We start from the raw sequence: 19,372 nt of genomic DNA on the forward strand, positions 1-19,372 counted from the left end.
TTCCCCACAGTTGGGTGAAAACAAGGACTTTTTTTTTTTTTCCCATCAGCTCCACTGCCTAGCTCACTTCTCCTTAATTCACCAAGGTTTGGAGCAAAAGCAGTGAGAGCAAAGCCCCAGACCTGTGAGGGCAGCAGCAGGAGCCGTGGGGCATCACATGGGGGGGTCTCAACTCCTTCCTGGGGTCCCTTTGCCAGTGGTGAACCCCATTGCTTGCCCCAAGGATGCAGGAGGATGCTGGAGCTCTGGGAGCATCCCTCTTCTGAAGGTTTCCCTTCCAGGGAAGACTGATTTTTATTCCTTTTGGCAGCAAAGGTGGCTTTTATTCTCAGTATTGTTTCCCAAATGTGTTTGGGGTTGTTTTTTGTCGTTTTTTTTTCCTTTCTTTTTCCTATTTGATCTGACAAGACTCAAAAGTTTGGACTGGACAGAAGCTGCAGCTCGGAAGGGAGGTATTTGAGGCTTCCTGCCTTGGCTGCATCACAAGCAAAACATGTGGCTTTTGGTCTCTTATTTATGCCAGTGATGTCACTCCTGACAAGAAAATGAGACTCCGTTTTTCGGGTTGCTAAATCTCCTTGACAACCTCTAAAAAAACTCCCCCTCCTTTCAGCCAGTGTAAATATCCTCCGATTATTTCATTTTTTTCCCCCCTTCCTGCCTCGAAGGCAGCCACATCTGTCAGCTCCCCGACCTCCCTCCCCTCTGCCATCCACTCCCTGGGCACTTTCTTCCAGATTGTTTTGCTTTTCCAGCCCTGTTGCCTCTCCTGGTCCCAAAACCTGCCCTGAGCAGCACGAGCTCCTCACAGAACTTCTCCCTGCTCCCCTCACTCCAGGGATTTTGTGCTCATTGAGTCATTTGTGGTTATTTATTTGGGGTTTTACCTTGGTTTGCACGACCAGCCTGGTGGCCTTGTGCAGGAGGCCACAGCTGCATAGTGGGGTCCTAAGGAGTTATAGGATGGGGGTCTCCAACTTGTCCCACACCCCCAAAACCTCTGCAAAGCAGAGGAACTCTGCTGGGTGCAAAAAATCAGAAGAAAACCATCCCAGCCTTGCTGACACTCGCTCTGAACCCAAGTGAAGATGCCTCTGGGACATCCCCAACTAGAGCAGGGTGCTCAGAGCTTGGTCCAACCTCACCTGGGATGGTTCCAGGGATGGGGCAGTGACCACCTCTCTGGGCAGCCTGGGACAGGGGCTCACCACCCTCAGCATCCAAAACTCCTTCCTCCTCTCTGGTCTCAGTCTTTGCTTCTCCACTGGCTAACAGTGAACTCAGAGGAGGGTTTAATTTGTTTTGTAATGTTAAATAAGGTCAATCTACCACAAAATTCGCTGGCTCTCCTCCTCCCATCTCCTTCCTTCCCTTCCCCCCTTTTCTAGAATTTCTTTCTGTAAGGTTTTAAAGCTCCTTCCCTCAGCTCTCCTTGGCCAGGCTCTGGGGCTCTGCTCACACAGCCAACCTTGCAGCTTTCTTCATCACATTTATCCTGAAGATTCCTCCCTATCCAACCCCTTCCCATCCCTCCTCACTGGGACCTGGGCCGTGCCCTTCTGTGCTCAACCAACCCCTGGGGAAAAGAACCTTGGGAATTAAAAACCCAATCCTGGAGAAGCTGTGCCACCCATGGGGGGAAGTGTGTGGGGCTGGTGGAAGGCTGGGGTGTTGTGAACTGGTGTCTTCTGGCTGTGGGACATGGACCAGAGGACATGGGACATGAACCACAGGACATGGGACATGGGTGGCTGCAGCAATTTGCACCCACCAGTAATAGAAGATCCTCTTCCCCCCTACTCCAGGGTTTTTTTTGCCCCCCCAGCCAATTTCTCCATCAAATACACCCAAGAGGGCTGTGGAGACAACTCAGGGTGGCCACGGATAGACAAAGGAGCATCTCCAGCAGCCCAAAAAAACCCAGTGCTGGGGAAGAGTCACTTCACAGCCTCACCAGCCCAGGCTAGCCCAGGCTAGTGGAGAGGATGAGATGATCTCTGGGTTCTCTTCCAGCCTCAGCCATTCTAGGGTCCATCTGCTCACCACGCTGCTGGGCCCAGCTCCTGGCAGAGGGAAGAGCACCTAGATCCCCCCCAAATTTGCTCCCTGGTGCACAAATTGCTCTTGAAGGTTGGCTGTGGGCACCAGGCTCCCCGTGCCATGGACAGGGACCTTGCTCCTGCTGTACTGGGGGAAGAGCAGCATCCTCCAGAGCAGCTTTAGGGAAAGGACTAGGCCTAAAAATTGCCCCATCTAGGTCTGAGCATCCATCCTTGGGGACACTCTCCCCCAAAACAGCCACCTCTCTCCAGCAGACACCCCCCAGCTTCTGCTCACATGGGAAAAGTGAGTCCCAGCTTTGACTCTTTGGTTCTGCAAGACCCTTGGGGACAGACCAGCCCCATCTGGTGTGGCCAAATGTTTTCTCTGGTCCCTGCTGGGGTGTGTGGGGACATAGTGGTGGGAATCACCACCACCAGCAGCTGCTGCTCCACAGCTGGAGGAGCATCACCCAGCCCAGGAGGCTTGAGGAGATGTTGGAGGGGAGGAGGGTGCTCTCCTCTCCACTCTCTCTCCATCCTGGCTGCTCCCTGAGGGCTCAGTGCTGGAGAGAGGAGTGTTGGGTAGCTGCAGGAGAGGACCTTGCAGCCTCCTCTCCACCATGGCTGGCTGGGGGAATGCTGTGGTTGGGCAAAACCACCCCTTTCCTGCAGGATCCTCCTGTGGTGTCTTAGATAGAGAATTTAGGGAGCAGCATTCCCAGGATGTGGAAGCTGGAAGCACCTCTGGAGGTCATCTAGCCCAACCCCTGCTCAAGCAGGGTCAGCTGGAGCGTGTTGTCCAGGGCTGTGTCCAGCTAGGGGGTGAATATCTCCACAGATGGAGACTGCACAGCCCCTGAGGGTGACCCGTTTGGTCTCTGACCACAGTAAACAAAGGCTTTTCTCCCAGCATCTCAGCACCTTGGCTGACAGGAGCCTTCTTTTCTCTCCCCAGGGTTCAGTGAGACCTTCAACATCGACACCAAGAGGCCCAAAGTGATAGCTGGCTCAAAGGAAGCCTACTTTGGCTACACGGTGCAGCAGCATGACATCGGGGGGCAGAAGTGGTAAGTGAGCTCTGAAACAGCTTCTGAAGAGCTGAGGACCTCCAGCAGCCTACCCAAAACGTTCAGTGTCTCCTCCTGCTCCATCCCACCACCAGTTTGGGGTGGAGAGTGCTCTGGCTCTGAGGGAGACTGAGGTTTGCTCCTGGTGATGCTGCAAGCCAGCCTGGGCACGGTAGAGACTAGAAACCCTTTTTCTTTGAAAAAGAAGGATTTTAGGTGGGGGAGAAGGGTGGATTTTGTGTTTGCTAGGTGTCCACGGAGGGTGCTGAGCTCTGGCTCCTGCCTCTTGGTGGCAGGTGCTGTGCACGGGGCTTTGCTCCAGGCAGGTTCATGGGTCCCTGAGGCCCCGAGTCCTCCAACCCATGCTGGAAACCCATCTGGGTGTTGGGTGGAGGCCATCCCTCTTTATAGAGTTTCCACCAAAGAGCCGTGGTCTGCAGAAGAGCTCAGACCTGCCCCCTGTCCATCAGGAGAGGGAGATGACTCTCAGATGGGCTTTGCTCAGGTTTTGGGTTTCACGGCGGGTTTTGCTCCTCGCCAAGGCTGGTCCCTGGTGGGGGATCCTTCACAGATGTTGGCAGAGACCCTTGGTGCTCTCCAGGAGCACATCTGGATGCTGCAGTGATGGGGAAAAAAAAGCAGCTCCTGGAATTCCTTGCCACTCAGTCCCTGCTGAGCTGCAGGACCTGCCCCACGGGTGGGTGACACGGGGGCTGGCTCCATCCTCCTGGCATATTTACCTCTTGATGGACATGAATGAGGTCACCCCTCAGTCTTCTCCAAGTTAAAGAGAGATGCTCCATCTCTGTGGCTCTGAGCTGGACTCTCTCAAGCAGTTCCTTGTCCTCCTTGAGCTGAGGAGCCCAGAACTGGACACAACACTCCAGATGTGGCCTCACCAGGGCAGAGCAGAGGGGCAGGAGAACCTCTTCTCCACCTACTAACCACAGCCCTTCTAACACACCCCAGGAGGCCTTCTTGGCCACGAGGGCTCCATTGATGCCTCGTGGGCATCCTGCTGCCCACCAGGACCCCCCCAGGTCCCTTGTGCCCCACTGACCACAGCTCTCTGACCTTTCTCCTTCAACCTCACTAGCTGGTCACCCAGACCACACGTTCCCAGCTGAGCTGTGGGGGTGCTGTGGGAAGGATGGGGCTGCCTCTGCTCCTTCAGAGAGGTGGGTCCCGAGGGGGTATTTTAGCACCCAGTGACCCCACCAAGCTCCAGAGACTCACCTCTGCATGGCAGTGATGTGCTTGTCCACTGCTCCAGCTCCAGACCGAGCTCGGGGCTGCTCATGGGGCTCCCCATGGTCCACGAGGAGGTTTCCAAGCAGCAGTTGGGGGGTTCTCCTGGAGATGACCCTGCCTGGGGCCGTGGTGGGGGCTGGGTGGTCTCTCAGGACCCTGCTCATCCTCGCTGTCCAGGAACCTGTGCTATGGGACGTGGCTTTTGGGGGGAGAATAATGAATTTTGGGCAGGCTGACAGTGACACTGCTCGTGGCCAAAGCCACCAGAGCAAATTCCTGCATCATCCCCTGCTTGAGACCTGGGTGGTGATGACTGATGTTAACGAGGGCTGTTGCTTTGCTTGGCTTAAAGTCTCCCATCAAACCCCACAAAATTTGGTGGCGTTTGCTGTAGCTCCTGCAAGAGACTCTGGCTCTGCAGAGGGGTTTGCCAGGTCAGGGCTAAGCCCAGGAAGGGCTGAACAGAGATTGAGGTTCTCCAAAGTGGTCAAGGAGCAAGAACCAAGTGTCTTTGCCATCACATTCCTCCCTGTTTCAGGCCAATATCCCATTTCTGAATCTCATTTCATCCTAAACGTGCCCAAAGTCCCCTCCTGGAGGAAAGCAGCATCACTGGATGCTGATGACAGGCAGGCACCTTGCTCTGAGGTGTTCCTCAAGTGACACAGTGACATCCACAGGAGCTGGGAGTGGGAAACCCTCCTGGGACCACAGCTGAGCCTTGCTCCTGAGGAAGGACCATCCTCACCCACCCCTGGGCAGAGGATGCAGGGCATGGATCCCACCAAACCTGTTGGGACCTTGGCCCATCTTGCAGAGGTCCTGGCCGAGGTGTCCCTGAGGGATCCCGTGCAATCCCCTCCAGCCCCTGGGGCTTTGGGCTCCCTGCCAGGCAGGGAGGGCAGCAGCAGATGAGCTTTTGGGTGCCCAGGGCCTGCAGGAGCTGGTTTGGCTGCCCTGCAGAGATTTCTGCCCCAAATGAGCTCTCTGAGGGAGATTGGTGGAAAACACCCATTTTAAAAGTATCCTCAGCCCAACTGTAGCTATAGGTGCTGCTTCAGGCACGATCCTGGCTGCAGCCTGGCAGAAGGACATCCAATTCTCCTGCCATTTGGAGGAGAATTTGGAGGAGATGCTTTTTTTTTCTCATGCCTTTGAGCTGCTGATGGGGTGACCAAGGACTGGCTTCCCTGGAGAGCAGCAAAGGGAGGATTTCTCCTCCTTCCCCAGCAGGACACTAGAACAAAGAGCAGCTCTGGCTCTTTTTTGGCTGGTCTCCCATCTCTCCTGCCAACATCAGGCAGGACTCAGATGTCGTTTTCATCCTCTGGATATAAAAAAAAAGGGCTGTTTTCTCTGTGCAGAGGGAGGGCACGGGTGTGCACATCAGCAGAGCTGCTCTTTGGAGGTGTAATTATGCATGCAAGATGTCTATTAAATATGTGTACACAGGCAAAAAATGAGGCCACCATGACTCACTCTGGTTAAAGGCTAAATGCCTGAAGGAGCAAAACATCTATAGCACAAACCAGGGATGTATGGAGAGAGCAGGATAATAACTGTGCCTCAGCTGAGCTGGCAGGAGAGAGGAGAAATGGAGAGGCTAAGATGAAACCCCAGTCTCTGGGCAGGCAGAAGGCAGATGAGAATCCCTGAAGAGAGGCCCTGAGGAGTTCCATCCAACCCACTGAAGTGCAGGAGAGCTCAATGGTTATCTCAGGAGCCTGGTTCCTCCAGGAGGGATGGTTCTGACAACGTGCAGAGACCCTGCTGCCAAATACCAAAGGTGGAATCCCAGGACTTTGGCACCTACCTTTCAGTCTGAGTCTTTTAAAGCTGCTTTTTGGCTGCTGTGGATGGTTTTAGGAGGATTTCAAAGCAGCTTTTGTGTATATGTGGATGCATGAAGACATTTGAGTGTATACAAACCCATATTAATATTCTTTAGGTGTATTTTCAGTTGTAGCTAGTTCCTTTCTCCCAAGCTTTCAAGGAAGGAGCCAGATCATCTGCAAATGGGGGCTGTAACTGCAGCCCTGATAGTGGAAAATCTGGGAGGAAAGAATTCAGACCATTAAACTCCAGGGGAAAAAAACCTCTTGGATATATACTGCTCGAAAAGCTCATCGATTTGTGGGGTGGTTTTCTCCACTCACCATCTTCCAGAGGAGCCAATGGCTCTCAGACCAACCTCTCAACACCTTCCCTCCCTGTCTGGAGGTGCAGCCCAAGTGCTTTCTCCAAGGATGTGAATGGAAAAAAACACCAGGGGCTACCAGAACTCATCCTAAGGTGGAATGAAGGTTCAGCCAGCAGCTCCTGGGGCAGGCAGGGCAAGAGGTGCCCAGCCTCACGGGCTCTGAGCATCCCTGCTCCCCAGAACTGGGCATCTTGGGTGAACCTGGGAGGCATGGGAGCTCCCCGTGCTGCTGTGAGTGGGGCAAAGTGGCCTGGCAGGAGTTTTGGTGGAAGGAGAAGGAGTTACTCTCAGGGCAGAGGTGATGGTGGGGTTGACCTGAAGTGGTGAGTTGGCTTAGAGCTGCTTCTCTGCCCCAGGTCATGCCATTTGGGGGGTGTTTAAGGGGTGAATCGGGTGGATCCAGGCAGGTTTGTTGCTGTAGATGGATTTATTTGGGCAAAATAAGAGTGTTCCAACCTGCAAAGAGTTTCCACATATGCTCATGGGACATAAGGCTCTCAAACATGAACCCCCCAGCCCTGTGTGTGCCCTTCTCATGCTGCACGTGGGAGTTTGTGGCAAACACAAACTGTCATCAGACTGAATTGGGGAGAAAAATGTTCACAGGGGTCCAAGATGAGGACAAAAAGGGGGAAAAATTTCCCTCCACCTTTCATCTCCCCTCTTCCAATCGCTTTTCTTCGTTGCCCCCCATCACCCCACGAGCAGGAGCGATGTCACTGCCTAAGGAAGGACAAAAAGGACCCATCCCCTCCTCCCAGACGTGCAGGGGAGGACACACCAACCACCTCCCCCAGCTTTCCATTGCCAGCAGACAGCCCAGCGAGGCAGCAGGAGAGGGAAAGGGGCTGGCTGGGACTCCACAGGGCAGCCAGCAGCAGCCGTGCTGCTCCAAGCAGCTCGTGCAAAGGGACTGAAAGTTTCCAGCTATGCAAAAACTGAAGCTGGAGAAGAACTGGCTGAGGAAGGAAAACCCTGGGAATAAACATCCATTAGCCTTCAGAAGCTGTAAAAATAATAAACCCAGCATTCCCGAGCTGGCTGAGGCCAGGGCTTTGCTGATGCTGCTGGTAAGGTGGCATGGCTGAGGTCTGAGGGTTCCTGGTTGGGCTTTGAGGGCTGCAGGGTAAGAATTTGGGGTGCTGGGTGCTCTCCAGCTGCTCTCTCCCTCCCGAGCCCCTGTCCTGTGCTGTCCCAGCCCCACTTTGCAGCAAAGGGGGGGGGATGAAGCCTCGGTGCAGGGCTTGGCCCCCTCGGACCCCACCTTGTGCACAGCTCCCCACCACCCTCAGCACATCCTCACAAGCACCTCGGGGCTCAGCCCTGCTCCCAGGGGTGCCTGGAAGGTGGGGGGACAGCCCCCCAGCCCCCCCAGGCACAGACGTGACGTTTCCAGTCTGGGAGGAAAAGGAGGAGGGAGAAGAGCGAATAAAAAACTCCGCTCGGCGGATTTCGAGCTATAATTGTGCTGATCTGGAAAAACAGTTGGAGGGTTTTGCAAAATTGCCCTGCTCCTGCGAGAGGCTTTCTTGGCTGGAATTCTCCTGTGGTTTGGCCAGTCCCCGAGCCCTTGGATTATTTTGGTGCAAGGCTAGAGAGCTGCAAAGCATTCCTGTCTGCTCCCGGCTCGCTGCAGGCACGGGCACACCCCGGGGTGTGCAGCTCCCCCCCTCACATCTCCCCTCCTACAGGGTCTTGAACCTTTTTTAGTCTTTTTTTTTTTTCCCATAAAATCCCATCGATTCTGTTGCCAGCATCCCTGGGCTGCTCCGTGGGTTGGCACCTTGGAGGACAAGGGGCATCTGGGGCAGATGTTCCTCCCAGCAGCGTGGTCGTGGCAGGCTCAGGGGTGGGTTTGTAGGAGCTGCAAGGTTAGGACCTTATATTTTATTGATTTTTGGCTTAGAAAGGAGTTGGTTGGATCAGAAAAAAAAGAGCTGTGGGCTCGTGTTACTCGGTGGAGGGCTTGCAGAAGACACAGCTCCTGGCAGACAAGTCCAGGCTGCACTCCACTGACAGGCTCTTTCAGGCTTCTTTCAAGCAAGGAGAGGAAGGGAAAGCTCTGCCTCGTCCCCCAGCAGAATAAAAACCCCTCCCTTGGGATTTTTTTCCACGAGAGACTCCACGGGAAGCACGTGCAGGAGTGGGGGCTTGGCCTGCACAACCAACCCAGAGCAGATGTCTCAGAGCTCCTGGGCTCCCGAGCATCTCAGCATCTCCACCCCACCTTCCCCACCCCAAGGACCTGAAAAATTTCCTCTGCCCCCCACCCTGTGGCTTTCCCTCAGGCTTTCCAAACTGCCACAGCAAGAGGAGGGTGGCTTTCAGCTCTGAGGTACAGCAGGATTTTGGGAAGAGCTGGAGGAGGGCCACCAAGCACAAGCTTCAGCAGCCAGGGCCTTGGTGTATAGAGGAAAATTGTCTCCCTGGTGGTTTTTTTTTCATGCATCTTCATTGCACTGTGGTCTTAATGTTGAGGTGCAGCCTTAAGACCCCACCACCCCTCCCACAGGGAGACTGGTGGAGGCTGGAGGTGAATTCCCACCCAGTCCTGCCTTATGCCTCCAGCTTATACACGTCCTGTAAAGTACCTACAGCCTCATTTATGAAGAACCCTATGGAGGAAGAGGGTCTTGCTCCCTCCCATCCCACACTGCTCCCCCAGAAAAAGGCCTTTGCCATCCCATTTTCATTATTGAGGGTTGAGGGCTTGGTGCCCTGGTCTCAGAGCAGTGATAGGCTGCTGGTTGGAGGTGTGATACTGGAGCTGGTGGCCCACCAGTGCCTCCAAGGCAGAGGTTCATGGGTGGGAGAACCCCTCAAACACCATTGCTTGGTGACAACTTGTGACTGGGGATAGCAAGATCATCAGGTCCAACCATCTAACCCAACCCTACCAAGTCCACTGCTAAGCTGTGTCCCTCAGCTGTTTTTTAAACACTTTGATGATGGGCTCCTCACCATCATCAGAGCCATCCAGCATTGCCTGCGCTCTTCAGTGGAGCTGTCTCCTATTGAAGGATGAAAAAACAACCCAAGATGGTGAAAATGATTTGCTGGAGGCTGTGCAGGAAGCTGTCAGACCAAGGACTCATTTTCAGGTCCTCCTGTGCCACCCTCTCCTTGACTCCTCCACCGTTTCTGCCTCTCCTTGGGCTCTCACTTGGTGTTTTCTTCCCACTGTTGCCAACGTGGAGAAAAACCCTTTCAGAGTCCATTCCTCTGTCACGCTCCCTCCAAGGAGCCCTGATCCCATGTAAAGTTTTCCACAGCTGAACTCTTTCTTTCCTGAACCTCCTTAATCACTTCTTCATCCAGTTCCATCTTGAAGAAATTAAGTGCAAGTGAATTTGCCTCGCAGGAGATTAAGTGTCCCATTGATTGAAAAATCCTGTGAAAAGCATTGTTGCTCCTCCACTCCTCCCTAATCCCTGCATTCCCAGGTCACCAGCTAGACATACCTTGATTTCTTTCCATTGAATCAAAATATCTCCAGGCTTAAAATGAGCTTTGCAACCTCTCTGCAAGGCACCCGGGGAGCTGGCTGTGCCAAGAGGGGTTATTCCTTGGAAAAAGGAAGAATTTGCTGGATGTAAAAAGGCTGGGGGGGGGGTGTCTGGGATGTGGGATCATCATGAGTATGGGGTGAGGAGTTGAGCTACGTCCAGGGAAAGGTGGTGGTAAATTCATCTTTCTCCAGCTCTGGCAGGAGAAACCAGCAGCACTTTAGGGACAATAGGCAGGAGTTGAAAATCTTTGCATTAGGAAAGAATAAAATGAAGATAAAGAAAGAAAGGAATGGCCCAGGACTGTCAGAGGTGGTTTGATGGTGGTGGCACGTTCCTCCAGGAAGGGTTGTTGGGGATGAGCACATCCCTTCAGAGCAGGAGCCTCTAGGGACACCCAAACAGCCCCAAAATGGTCATCATGGAATCACAGAACTGTTTAGGTTGGAAAAGACCTTTCAAGAGTCTCCACTCCCCTCGTTGCACAGGCAGAGCTGAGGCTCCTTGGGTATCTCCACCAAGAGCTTGATTTTCCTGGGGTTTGGTTGATTGTTTTCCAGGATGCAGGTTAAAAATATATCCTCAGCCATGTTGCTCTGAGCAGCTTGTGCTTTTCACATGGAATCCCTTTTTTTTTTTGGTGGCTTTTGTTTTCCCCATAAGGAGCACATGAAAAGGAAGGCGAGGGCGGGCTTGTTTGGGTCTTCTTTTCTTTTAAAGCTTCATTTTTTAGCCAAGTTGTGACACAAGGGCCTGTCACTTGGCTCTCTGCAGAGGGCTTTGCTTGTTGAACATCAATCCATGGCTGGGGAGGGGATTGGAACTCTCCCAGTAGCATGAAATGGGGAGATTTGGGGTGCATGGGGAGGGGGAGAGCTGGGGTGGAGCAGGGGGTGGTTCCTTAGGGATGCTCCAGATGGATTTGGGTGATTTGAGTGACTTGATGGACTTTTTTTTATGAAGGAAACAAAAATACCACATTTAGAGCACAGGTTTACAAACCACAAAGTAAACTAAGAGGTTTGGAAGCCATCTGGGAGCTGAGCAGCATCTCTGACAGCTGACTTTGGGGAACACTTACAGCATCCCTGCCACCAGCTCCTTCCCAACAGCTGGAAAAGTCTTTTCCCCAGCTGCCAAATTGCCATAAAAATTTGACAGCTTGGGCTAATGGATCATTAAAATTTAACCAAAAAGGGAAAACAATGCTGTTGTCTTTGGGAGAGCTAAATTCTGCTTTCCTGAGCTTCACCACCCCTCTGCATTCATGGCAGTGACTAAATCTTTGGGCTTTGGTTGAGCTTCCAGCCCTGACGTAGGGCTGGGGAAGCAGGGAAGGGGTGGCTTGGTCTCCTCCTCATCCCACAGTTGAAAGAGGCCCTTTGACCTAATAACAGGTGATTTTTGGGAGTGTTTAGTGTGATAATATTAATATATGAAGATTAATTCATGGGAAAGTCCCAGGCAGGATCTCCTGGGGAGGGGGAAGGATGGACACGTTAAGGTGGAGTTGCTCTGAGAAGTTCACATTTAATCCTCTTCCTGTTAAATTTTGGGGGATTTAAGAATGAAAAAATGACAACATCACCTTCTGAGGTGTCTCAACCTTTTTGCCTTTTCATCTTTAAGGTCTTTTCCTCTCCCCTCCCCACACCTTTTCACAACATTTCCCATCCTCCACCTTTCCCCTTTCTCTCATCGTGAGCCTCGATGGCAGAGGGAAAGAAGCAAACTCCTTACACAGGTCAGGGAGAAGGTACCAGACTTCCCAGAGCTTCTGGATGCTCCTGAGCACAGCTCCAGATGGTTATTATTTCCCCCCAATTAATCTCCTCGTTAGCAGCAAAGCTGTGAGACAGGAAGTGTTTCCCTGAGAATCCTTAAAGGCTGCTTAGATTTTGGAGCTTTTCATTTGGTGAGCAATCCCATTTTATAGTGAAGGCCTAAAAGAATGAGTGTTTAGTGTCTTTGTAGAAGCAGCATTAAAAAAAAAAGGCCCATTTCTGGTCTAACAGGGAACATCTGTGCTGGGGATGGTCCCTTTGCCAGCTGCTGGTAGTGCAGAACAAGAGGAATCCTGTTTATCTGGTGATCCAGAGAGCTCCTGTTTATCTGGTGATCTGGGCTGGCCTGGTTCTGTCCAACGATGGGATTTGGAAAGCAAAAAACAAAAAAAAAAAGCAGTGGAACAGATTTATTTTGGGCTAATAAATGGAGAGCAGAAGATGCCAGTAATTGGTGGTTCGGAGGAGTTTTTTGAGCTAGCCTGGAAGGAATGGTCAAATTCCTCAAGTCCTGCTCTTCTCCTCTTTTGGTTTGCTTGTTCTGTACTATTCTGGTCAAGACCACAAGAAAAAAGTGAGAAAAAAATGCTCGTGATGTCTCAGACATATCCTGACTAGTGGCCTGCACCCTTGGTTGGGTGCATGTGATGTATCAGCTCCTCCTGTTTTAAAGAGCAGCCAGATGCCCAGTGTGCCCACCCACGGCTCAGCTGGGGCTGCCAACCTCCCACCCCAGGCTGCTCGTGAGGGGACAACCCCAGGATGCAGCAGAACCCCTGGAAATTCACTTTTTCAGGTGGTCGCTGCCCCATCCCAGGTGAGGTTGGACCAAGCTCTGAGCACCCTGCTCTAGCTGCAGATGTCCCTGCTCCCTGCAGGGGGGTGGGACTGGGTGACCTGGAAAGGTCCCTTCCCACCCAAACCAGCCTGGGATTCTATGCCAGCTCCTTCCTATCCCTTTGGGCACTGCTAGGCAGGACACCTTCCTACACATTCATGTCCTGAAGACACTCCTGGCATGAAGAGGTTCCTGCCTTGAGCAGCAGTGAGAAGGGACACCCCCATTCCCAGCTCCCTGGGGCCACCTCTGCCCACCATGGGACCTCACATGGATTCTGCAGGTCCTGATGCCAACATCAAGCCATGAGCCAAGGTGGTGATGGGGGTGCCCTGCTTCCCCCCATGCCATCAGATGGTTTTGGAGACCTCACCGGCTGCCAGGCATTCCTTCCCCCTCCTTGTATCTGATGGGCATTAATTCCAAAGAGCAGTGAGTCCTCCCCCCTGGCTGATTGCTCCCTGCTGTCCTGGGAGGGGGAAGCTGAAATAGAGCTGCTGCTGGGTCAGGTCAGGGAGCAGAGTTGTCCCTTAGCAAAGGTCCTCTCCTGGCACCTCCTGATCCACATACTGGGAGCTTGGGATTGTTCTACTCCCCTCTGGAGGTGGCTGTGTCTCCCAAAGAACTCCAGAATGGTGGGGTTGGGAGGGACCTCTGGAGATCATCTCAGCTCACCCACAGCAGGGTGCCCAGGGTCACAGCCAGGGGGGTTTGGGATCTCTCCAGAGCAGGAGACTCCACAGCCTCTCTGGGCAGCTGCTCCAGGCTCGGCCACCCTCACACCAAAGAAGTTTCTCCTCCTGCTCAGGTGGCACCTCCTGGGTTCCAGTTGGTGCCCGTTGCCCCTTGTCCTGTCACTGGGCACCACTGACCAGAGTCTGGCCCCAGCCTCTTGCCCCCCAGGGCCCTTTAGCTCTTGCTCAGCACTGCTCAGATCCCCTCTGAGGCTTCTCTTCTGCAGCTGCACAGCCCCAGGGCTCTCAGCCTGGCCTGGCACAGAGATGCTCCAGCCCCTGGGCACTAACAGCCCCTTTCTCCTGCAGGCTGGTGGTGGGAGCTCCCTACGAAACCAACGGCCAGCAGAAGACAGGAGATGTCTACAAGTGCCCCCTGAGCAGCGACAGCCACAGCAACTGCACCAAACTCAACCTAGGTACCACCCACCCCCGGGGGCACGAGGGCACCTGGGTGGCTTTAGCAGGGTGCTTTCTATCCCTGCTGTGGGCTGTAAAGGTGCCCCTGCTGGGGGTTCCCCGGGGGGTCCCCAAAAGCACGAGGACTGCCTGTTTGAGGAGGGTTTTTAGAGAAAGAATGACTTCAGGTGTTCCTGTTCCTCCAGGTGTTGAGTTTTAAGCCACGTCAGGGTGAAATCAAGCAAATTGGAATAAATTTAAGAGATATTTGTTTAATATAGCTTAAGCTAGTTTATTAAATGACCAGGCTCAATTTATCAATGGATAATGGTCCCACTAATAAATACCTGACTGCACATGGTGGGTTCTGCTCTCTGGGGGTGCTTGGACAACTTCCCCCCCACAGGAAGTTCCCTGGACCCAGACAAGTTTTGCTCCCACCATCCAACCTGTCCCCATGGCCTCAGTATTTGGGGAATTATCACCCAGCCCCCCTAGGCCCCATCTCTGCTCTCCCAGGGGGACAGACCCCAGGGGATGACATGGGGACACGTCCCCAGAGCAGGACACCCAACGGCCACGTCCCTCTCTCAGCAGGGGATGGGAGAGCTGAGGGTTTTCTCATGGTCCCCAGGAGCAGCACTGGGGTTTGGGGGCAAAGTCTGGGAATTTTTAACACTGGAGCAGCTGTTGTCACTTTATTTTTCATCATTATCAATCCTGGGTTTCTACCAGAGCTGATAAGAGAGGAGAAATTTTGGATCAACTGCAGTATTTGATTGATTGCCTCCAAATATTTGATTTTTTTAAAAAATTGTGGGTTTTTTTTTTTTCAAGCCTTTTTGTTTTTCATTTGCTGTGAGAACACTGAGATTCTTCTAAGGAAATAAATCTCTTTTGTGTGTAAATATGAAAAAAAAAAAATCCATCTTTTTTTTCCATTGGAAACAAGCTCCCAATGAAAAGATCAGTTCATCCCATTGGATTTTTTCCCCTAATTAACTTGTCCAGTTAGCACAATCCACCGAGGCCCTTTGAGGAAAACCAGACGTGGAGCTGCCATGGGGGGGGGATGCCAAGCTGGCAGCAGGAGATGACCATGGCATGGAGAAGGAGGAGCTGAGGTGGGCCCAGGGCTCTGCCCCTGCCCTCCCCATGCCCAGTGAGCAGCAGGGACAGGAGCTGCTGGTGCCAGAGCAGCCCAGGGGGGTGTCAGCAGCTGCACCCAGGATCCTGGGGCATTTAGAGCATGGGCTCAAGCCCCTTTTTCTCTGATTTTGCTGCAGGCAGCGGGTGGGAGTGAGCTCAGGGTGAGACCCAGGGCCACAAGGATGAAGCAACGCCCCCCAGTTTTACCATTAATTGCCCTATTTCCTCCTTTTCAGGCAAAAGAGCAGATGAGGAGCCCCAAGGGGTGGGGAGCTGGTGGCCCCCTGAAGTGGAGGGGTGGCTGGGCCAGGCAGCAGTTTTGGTTTCACAGGGACTGGGCTGCCCCGGGGCTGTTCCCAGGTTCCGGGCTGGGAGATGGGAAGGGAAAGCAGCAGACAAAGATAAATCAGCCTCTGAACACCCACTGGCACAGCAATAAAGGAGATGCTGGAGCAGCTCAGGGGGGTTCCTTCCTAAAGTCTGACTATGTCAGACTCTCAGCTTCGTTCCCAAGAAGTCATTTCTTGCATCTAAGAAAAAAAAAAAACAATTCTTTATCTGGACAACTGCTGCCAAAATAAAGCACAGAGTGCTGGAGGGCAGGGAGGCAGAGCCAGCTCTCCTCCAGCACTCAGCTGGGGTTCCTCTTGCTCCAGAGCTGCCAGGGGGCACGGGGGGGCAGTGGGGTGGGTGCCCAGCACCCCTGGCCCTGACCACATCCTCTCTTCCCAAGGGCGGGTGACGCTCTCCAACGTCTCCGAGAGGAAGGACAACATGCGCCTCGGCCTCAGCCTGGCCACCAACCCCAAGGACAACAGTTTTCTGGTGAGGAACGAGGGCTTTGGCACAGCTTGGACCCCCAGTAGGGAGGTCTCTGCCTGTGCATCAGTGTGGAAAGGGGTGCAAACCCAGAGGCGTGGACTTAGGTGTGCAAATACACCTCAGTGTGTGCTCACATACGTGCTGTGAGCACCACGGGGCTCAAAAGCCTCCCCTGCCACCATGGGGAAAGGTGCCAAAGGAGAAGACAGCCTTGCAAAGCAGCAATTAAAAATGGGAGTTTGTTATTGAGGGGCTGGAATGTATCCAAAGAAGGGCAATGAAGCTGCTGGGGAAGGGTCTAGAGCCCAAGTGTGGGGAGGAGCAGCTGAGGGAGCTGGGGGTGCTGAGCCTGGAGCAAAGGGTGCTCAGGGGAGACCTTCTGGCTCTCAGGTTTCCCCAGGGGAGGTTGAGGTTGTCCCTGAGGAACAATTTGTTCCCCTGGAGGGTTGCCCAGGGCTGTGCCAGGCTGCCCAGGGCAGTGGTGGAGTCCCCACCCCTGGAGGGGTTTCCAAGCCGTGGAGATGTGGTGTGAGGGACACGGGGCAGTGGGGACCTGGCAGTGCTGGGGGAATGGTTGGACTGGATGACCTTAAAGATCTTTTCCAGCCCAAGTGGTTCTATAATTCTAACCCCCCCCAATGCTTGACTCTCCCCCAGGCCTGCAGCCCTCTCTGGTCCCACGAGTGCGGGAGCTCCTACTACACCACGGGCATGTGCTCCCGGGTCAACTCCAACTTCAGGTTCTCCAAGACGGTGGCTCCAGCTCTGCAGAGTACGAGAAACAATCTGCCCTGCAGCTCTAACCCTGCCTTTGAAGTCAGAGGGAATTTCTGGGCTCTGGTCCCTTCCTCCCATTGAGAAAACAAAGGGATGTCAGTGTGTGAGCAAAGGCAAGGAAGGCAGCAGAGCAATTGCTTGCAGGGAAGTGATTCAAAGGGGGTGACGTGCACAGACATCTGGTAAACGTTTTCCTTTTGACTGACAACCCATGGAAGACAAAAAAAAAACACCTTATCCTTCCCAAAAGCAGAAAGAAAAGCATCCAGAATATTTTATCAGCGTGGCTAGGAAGGCAAAATAGAAAAAAAGAAAGACGTCAGCCCTTGGCCACGCCAAACAAAGAGCTCATTGACTGAAGGCTAAATAGTTTGGCCCAAATTTGTGAATTCGGAGACGTGATTTTTATTCTGAGGTATGAAAGAAGCTTCCTGGCTTTCCTGTGGGTGGGGAGAAATGGCAGAAGCTTGCCCTGCCCCCTTGGGGCTCCCAGAAGCTCCTTCCCCCAGCCTCGGCTCCATCACCCGTGTGGTGTCCATTCATCCTGCCAGCATGGAGCAGAGCATGGAAAAATGGGACTTTTTTGGGGGGCAGAGGCAGTGAAGGCAGAGTCCACCACTGAATTGTTGGTGTCACTTCCCTCTTTAAGGCCAGGAGATGCTCTTAGCCCTCACTGGGAAGAGGAATTGGGGTTTTTTTTAGAGGGAAGGTGGTTCATGAGCAGAAGGTTATCATTTGGTAAGTGGGATGCAGAGGGTCAGCTCCTCTCCCTGCATCCCTGGAGTGATGGGAGGATCACGTTGGTGGCACACAGCTGAGGACCACAGTGGTGGAGAGACCCACGTGTGGCTCCAGCCCAGGGATGTTCTAACCCATAAATGCCCACAGGAGGTGCCAAGGGCAGCAGGTAAATACCTGGCATGGGGAAATTCAGCACCTCCTGGTTTTCTGCAGCTTTCCTAAATAAAAGAGAGATGACCCTGAGCAATCCTCCCTGCTGAAAACCACTCGACTGCTTCAATCCTGGACAGCTCGTCGTGCTGGGCTCAGCCCTGGGGTCCTCGCTGGGGTTTTTTGGCTGCCTCAGCACCGAGGATTTAATGGGAAGGGGAGGAAATGCCCGACTTGGGTCCTGTGGGGAGCAGAGGCAGGGCTGAGCAGTGACTCAGGAGCAAAGCATTGCTCTGCAGGAGGAGCAGGGGCCGGATCCTGCCTGCAGCAGGCCACTCTTTGAAGTATGCAACTCTATAAACCCGGATAAAAGTCCAAATCTGAATCAGAAGAGACACTGCTGGGTGTTATTCTTAGAAAGTTATCCAGTCTTTTCTCAGCAGAGAGGATGCTTGTGGCTTCTCTCTACCTTATTGAAGCCCAAAGCTTTTGATGAATGATTGAAACAGGATATTTTTTTTTTCCCCCTCTTTCAAACAAATCCTCAGAGCAAGTACCTGACTGGAAGGAATGAAGCCATAAATCTGCCCTGTGCAAGCAGTGCCAAGGTCTCTCAATAACACGCTGCCTGTTTTTCACAGGATGCCAGACCTACATGGACATAATCATAGTCCTGGATGGATCAAACAGCATTTATCCTTGGGTTGAAGTTCAGCACTTCCTGATAAACATCTTGAAAAAATTTTATATTGGCCCCGGCCAGATCCAAGTAAGCCCCTGAGCAGCTTGTGCCCCCCCCCCCAGCCGGGCCCCCCCAGCTGAGCCCACGAGGCCCTTTTCCACCTCCCTTCCCTGCCCATCTGCTCTCCTGTGGCCTCACACCTCTTCAAAAGGAGCTTTCAAGGGGTAGATTTTAAAGCCAAGCCCGTGGAAAGGACACTGACATTAATGTTCCTACCTCAGCTCTGGAGGGGGCAACATCCCACCCCCCTCCTGGGCACGGGGAGGGTGAGATCCCCTGGAAACACATCCCAGGTGCCCTGGGGAAAGCATCCTCCTCCTCTGAATCAGCGTGGGCTGATTTGGGCAGGGGTTTGGGTGGGGATATCCTCGACAATCTCCACAAATAAACCCCCCCCCCATCCAGCTCGGTCCCATCTAGAGATGGGGCACAGCACATCTGCATCACCCCCAAATTTTATAGCAGGGCAGAGGTGGCTGCACCTAGGGGAGGGCTGGGAGAGCGTGGAGATGAAATTCAGCATTCCCAGTGGTCCCACAGAGGGAAAAGTGGAGCCAAGGGGGGCAGAGGGATTGATTTTTCCTGGCTGTTATTTGGGCAAAGCGTGTTGGCTGCAGCACGTGCCCTGGTTGGCATCCTTTGTGACCCTCCTTCCATCCCTAGGTGGGAGTTGTTCAGTATGGAGAAGATGTGGTCCATGAGTTCCACCTGAACGACTACAGGTCTGTCAAAGAGGTGGTAGCAGCTGCCAGTCACATCGAGCAGAGAGGAGGCACAGAAACCAGGACTGCCTATGGGATAGAGTTTGCTCGGTAAAAATCACTCACCTCCCCTGGTCCTTCAGATCCCAAGTTTAAAATCCTCCTTTCTTTTTCTTCCCTCTCCCCCCCATCACTTTTCCTCGCTGTTGAGCAAGCAGGGGGTGCCAGCTGGCTGAAAATGCTTTGGCAAAAAGTCTCAGTCCTCAGTTAATGCTGTCCCTGCCCAGTGTTCCTGCTGCAGATTTCACAGAATCGTTGAATGGTTGGGGTGGGAAGGGACCTTTCAAGGTCACCTAGTCCATAGGGACATCCCCAACTAGAGCAGGGTGCTCAGAGCTTGGTCCAACCTCACTTGGGATGGTTCCAGGGATGGGGCAGCGACCACCTCTCTGGGCAGCCCGGGCCAGGC

At 53.3% G+C, this 19,372-nt stretch overlaps 1 protein-coding gene across 1 annotated transcript; it reads left to right on the forward strand.

Moving 5' to 3' along the window:
- Positions 1 to 2,997: 2,997 nt before the first annotated feature.
- LOC103769394 (integrin alpha-11-like) lies at positions 2,998 to 19,014 on the forward strand (the record flags this gene model as incomplete). The annotated part of the gene is made up of 6 exons (XM_008936585.1): positions 2,998 to 3,109; positions 13,732 to 13,841; positions 15,704 to 15,795; positions 16,450 to 16,564; positions 18,102 to 18,229; positions 18,866 to 19,014. Coding segments are annotated over 6 exons (706 nt in total), but the record flags the coding sequence as incomplete, so codon positions are not given.
- Positions 19,015 to 19,372: the final 358 nt, after the last annotated feature.

Source organism: Merops nubicus, unplaced genomic scaffold, assembly GCF_000691845.1.
Source record: "Merops nubicus isolate BGI_N331 unplaced genomic scaffold, ASM69184v1 scaffold16103, whole genome shotgun sequence".
NCBI classification, from domain to species: domain Eukaryota; kingdom Metazoa; phylum Chordata; class Aves; order Coraciiformes; family Meropidae; genus Merops; species Merops nubicus.